The sequence below is a fragment of the Prosopis cineraria genome, unplaced genomic scaffold (assembly GCF_029017545.1).
Source record: "Prosopis cineraria cultivar Desert tree isolate PC_DT_omini unplaced genomic scaffold, ASM2901754v1 PC2164, whole genome shotgun sequence".
NCBI lineage: Eukaryota > Viridiplantae > Streptophyta > Magnoliopsida > Fabales > Fabaceae > Prosopis > Prosopis cineraria.
The window spans coordinates 11,987-17,561 of NW_026557489.1; the positions used below are offsets into that span (position 1 = coordinate 11,987).

General features: G+C 31.4%; 1 protein-coding gene across 1 annotated transcript; it reads left to right on the plus strand.

Annotated features, from left to right (window-relative positions):
* The first annotated feature begins 3,339 nt into the window (after positions 1-3,339).
* Positions 3,340-5,166, plus strand: LOC129301508 (uncharacterized). The gene is made up of 3 exons (XM_054940067.1): positions 3,340-3,537; positions 3,620-3,825; positions 4,694-5,166. Coding segments are annotated over exons 1-3 (300 nt in total). The 5' UTR covers positions 3,340-3,444; the 3' UTR covers positions 4,695-5,166.
* Positions 5,167-5,575: the final 409 nt, after the last annotated feature.

Genomic DNA, 5,575 nt, shown 5'->3' on the forward strand with positions numbered 1-5,575 from the left:
AAAGATTCAAGTAGAATTTGAATTTAAAGTTGGAGTAAATTCAAATTCATATATTTTAAATTACTCAAACTATAAATTTAGCTTAAGTTTAAATTTATATGCATCCAAACATAATATAAAATAATAACACAAAAAAATTTATTTAATTAAATTAATATAATTTTGTTGTATGAATCATGAATGATATAATAAACTCATATAAAAATTTCTCTTGTAGCGCATTGTTGACGGGGGCAAAGACTCATCATTCTTCTATGCATCCGCAAGCACTCAATCGCAATCCGGGATTTCGTGTGAATCCAACGAGGGCCAGCTCAGCTTACCTGCTCAAGGGTAAAACAAAATTTGGCACCAAAAGCAATCTCTATCGCCGAAATCAAAAAGTTATTATAATCATAATTATTATTATCAAACCCTAATCCCCACGCATCATTGACTCACTTTACACTGCCTTACCCCGGAACATTACATGAATACATGCAGTAATAAAAAAAAAAAAAATAAATTATTATCTATATTTTCTCAGTTTCAAATCATAAAATATTTTTAAATAAATTTTACATATTAATAAATTTTATTAAATACATTTAACAACATTATCCTTTCAAAATAAAAATATAAAATTTTAAAATATCCATCATTTAATATATTAAAAAGAGAAGAGATGAAAAAAATTATAAGAGAAAAAGGGTAATATTAAAATTGATACATTTAATAAAACTTTAATATACCTAAAGTGTCTTATATTTTAAAATGAAAAAATTTTTATAAAAATACTTTATAATTTGAAACAAATGGAGTATTATCTAAAAATTAAAAATTTCTTATTCTCGTTTTCCATACAAAAAAATTTCTTATTCTTGTTTTCCATACAAAAAAATTTCTTATTCTATCGGTACTAGTATTAAATATAATTTTTTCAAAATTTTTTATTTAATATTCACATGTATGAATGCATGATGTATCTCCTTATTTGAAATAATTTTGTTTGAGATATATTTACACACTAAATATGAATACTTCTTACATTCAAAATTTAAATATTAATTTCCCATCTTATGAACAAGAGCCTTTTCCACCGAACACATGTTGATTAGTTTTGTCAAAACATCCAACTTCGTAGAACATAATTATAATAAAGTATAATTTATTTTTTCAACAATTAATTTAATTTTTTTAAGTTTGAATAATTTAAAAATAATGTTTTGGCCCCAAAATTTTTTTTCGAATGTCTAAATTTAATGTCTGACATTATAGTGCCAAACTAAATGAAGGGGTTAATTTATAAAAAATAAATTAATTACATTATCATCATACGATTTGAACTTTTTTATTTATTTATGGAGAGATGCGCGGCATTGAAGGGACTGTGGCTTTATGATGAGGTCTATGATATGACTTAACAAGCGGCTGGACATAAAGTTGCTTCCTCGATTTAACTTTGAATTTGAAGTTTTAGGGTTGTTTGGTATGATAAAATGGAGAGGGTAAAAATAAATATGAAATTGAAATTGAAATTGAAATTTTTTTATGTTTGGTTGATTAAAATGAAGTTGAATTTGGCTTCCATATAAAAATTATTTTCATATATTTTGATGGAATTAAATTCTATCAAAAAAACTCAGTTTTGTAATTCTAGATCCTCTTTTTTATTTTTTACGCTTCCTCTCTGTCTTCCATTCTCACCTTCTCTCTTGAACGACGGTGACTCAGCATAATGAAGACTAATCTTCGACATTCGATCTCCGACCTTTGCTCCTCAGCCGCCATCGCTCGTGCTATTCCCTTCACCAACGTCAACGACCTCCTCCCTCATTGATTCCACTTGTCTCTTTGTCTTCTCATCCACTGAACTGAATAACGGCAACCTTCTCTGCAAATCATGAGGATGAACCAGCAAGCTCCAGCAATTTCACGATATCTCCTACTGATAGCAGGTCTTCTTTTTCATGACAATGGTGATGATGAAGGCCGCCTATGCGATGAAAGAGAAAGGATGATGAAGCCAGCAACATGGTTCCAGTGACAATCTTCTTCAAGCTAGTCCCTGAGCTTCTTTAGCATAGTAACATCTTTCGGTCTTCTTCTTCTTTTCCAGCAAAAGTCCAATGAAGGTGCTTCATGGTGGTTCCCTCCCAAATCTAGGTAGGAGCCTTTTTTTTTTGACAAAATTTTTTATCTATGATGGGCCATATTTTTTTAAGATGAGGGTATTTAGTCTTTTTTTATTTTAAGATTAATATTGAATAAAAATAATATCTCAATTCCATAAACAAACCAAACATATTTTTAAACCTCATATCCATTTCCATATCTACTTCCATATCCATTTTCATTTCCATCAAAATCATTTCCACTATATCAAATGTGGCATTAAATTTTAGATTTATTTTTTAGAGTTTAAAAGAAAAATATTAATTGTTTAAAAACCAAATTTAATTATTAAAATCATATTTTAATGGGAGAATGACAGTTAATTTTTAAAAAAATTATAAAACAAATGAAAGTTAATTTTAAAAAATTATAAAATAAATTATATTTCCTTAGTTCAAAAATGTAAGGCATGTTTTTACGGAGTTAGATGTTAAAAAATATAAAGTATTTTTAGTCTTTCAAAGTATAATCACTGTCTTTTTTTCAAAATGCTCATATTAATAGTGACTTTATATTTATTATAAAGTATTTAATAAGGGTAAATATGAAAAAATAGAGTTAGTTTAAAAATAAGTAACTACTTTATTAAAGGTCAGATTCGATTAAAATTGCCCTATATTTTTGAATGAAGAGAGTAAATATTAATTCAAACAATTATAAAAAAAATTTGTTATAATTTAATAGTTATTTAATGATTAAATACTTATTTTTAATTGAAACTCTTGAATTTAGAATAATCTAAATTGATTTTTTAATTTATTTTTATAAAAAATTATTAAAGATTTAATTATCATTAAATATTGTGACACTTATCATTCTTCCTATTTTAGACTATGAAATTCATCTTAACCAAAAAATAAACTATGAAATTCATTATTCACATAATTTTTATTTTTTTATGTTTACAGTAGGTAAAATTAAATAATTGAAACAAACGCTCTAATTAATTATATATTATTTTTTTGACCAGTTAATTATAAAATAATTGAAAATAACTTAAATTTTTAAAATAGATTTTAATATAAATAAATATCTTCCCCGTTTTTGTCAAATGAAATGACTTGATAAAAAAGGAAAAATAAAGAAAAATAAAGGAAGGAAAGCAACAAAAGTGACTTGGATTATCATATTTTATTCCATGAAAAGCTGGAAAATAAAATAGCGTGTGAACGTGAAGTGGCAAAATATCATCACTTTGGCCGCAACATCGACACAGAAGAGAGAGAGGGAGAGAGACAGAGACAGAGAGAGACAGAGAGTGGAGAAGCAGACACAGAGCGAGAGGAAATCATGGCCGTTTCCGTCCCAATTCTGGCCACCGTCGCCTCCCTCCACCTCATCGCTTTTGTTCTAGCCGTCGGCGCCGAACGCCGTCGTAGCACGGTACACCTCCTCCCTCTCTGTCCTTTCTTACGGATGCGCTTTATAGGGAACCTAACTACTGTTAGTCTTCATCGTTTTACAGGCTAGAATCCAACCCGATGAGTACGATGACCGAACGTTCTGCGTTTACGACACCGATGCGTCGACGGTGTACGGTCTGGCGGCCTTTGCTCTGTTGCTGGTCAGCCAGGTGGTGGTTCACGGTGTCACCAGATGCCTCTGTTTCGGCAAAGGGCTTGTCACTGGTTGCTCCACCACTTGCGCCATCTTCTTCTTCATTTTCTCTTGGTAAATCTCATTAATTTTCATCTCTATATTCTTCAATCCTTTTCCACCCTTCAAAATCCAATGTATCTCTCTCTATCTTTCATTTCCGCTAGTGCCATATGTATAACTAATCAACATCTACGCTTCTCTATCACTGATTAGAATCGATTAGGGCCCAATAGCGTAATACAGTAATGGAAAAAGGGGGTCGATTTACCTTACACTACGCGATTTGAGCGAATTCTTTTTGTTAACCCGTATGCTGTTACGAAAGTCGAAAGTATCTATTTGTCCTTTTACAGTCTTTTAATTTATTTATTTATTTATAAACGTCTAATGTTAATCGTTATCATTATAGCGAGCTATAGAAGCTGAAGGGAAATTTCAATTGGTTTATTCCAACAAAGAGAAACTAGCCTAGAGGATGAGTACTTGAAGCTAGTAGACCGAACTCTGTCAAGTCATGTGATTTGCGCTTATAAAAACAAAGGGATGGGGACAAAGATTAGTATCTGAGTCAACCAGGCTTAGTACTGATATATTATGATTATAATTGAAAGCCACCAATATTGGTATCTCAGTCAACTAAGCTTAGTACTGATATATTATGATTATAATTGAAAGCCACCAATTGCTATATCTTTGTCAACTATGGGTATAGAAAGCTGAAGGGTAGTTTCATTTGGTTTATCTAGAGGGGAAAATATAAACAAGTGGGTTCTTTCAAACTAGTGAATGGGTATCAGTCAACTCACTTGGGGTTGCAATTTACAGTTGAAGGCGTTAAAACTTTTGTTATAAATGTTAAAACAGTGTTGAATAGAAATGGGATATGAAAATTGAGATGATCTTTTGAATGTAAATATCGGGATTACATTTCTGGGAGCAGAAGCATGTTTGGTAGCAGGATCAGCTAGGAACGCATACCACACAAAGTACCGAGGGTTCTTTGGCCAAAACGACCTATCTTGTGCCACACTCCGCAAAGGAGTGTTTGCAGCTGGTGCTGCTCTGACATTGTTGTCTTTGTTGGCTTCCATTTCATACTACTGGGCTCACTCCAGGGCTGATACTGGTGGCTGGGAGAAGCACCGGCACGAAGGTGTTGGATTGGCCACTTCCAATTTCAACCATAACCAACAAGGTAGTGAGTTTGAAAAGGCCTGAAATATATTTGGGTTGGTTGGCTTTAAGCAATTTTGGTGCCCTATTTGACTATTTTTGTCTAAAAACAAGGGTTTGGGACAAGGATTTCCAATCCTGAGTTGTTCATGTAGTAATGGAAGAATGTATAATGTGTTATTATGGGCTACTGCTTGAAACGATATATATATTAGTATTATGGTTGTTCATATTTCTCAACTCTGGTTTATAGATTATGATATGTATGTACTTTTTCAACAGCATGATGAGTTTTATTAGCATTTGCATCTTAAGATTCTCATTCCATGCTGTAGTTACTCAGGTGAGTGTGATTATTTCAGTGCATGCAATATTGAAGTTCTACTTATGTAGTTTGAGAGCTTGCTTCTCGGCATATTGCACTTTGTTCTATCAGTGACTTGTGATTGCTGGCTGGTCCTCAACTTGGGGATATTGCTGGCTGAAGAATGGAAGTATGATCAAATAAAAATTCAAGCCAAAAGTGCTCCTTCCCTCCATTACACAGATTAAAAAATACAATAAATATATAAAAATGACATATTTTACCAAATCTATCATGTTTTAACGTTTCTAAAAACATTATTACTCCCGGAACTCTATAATTGTC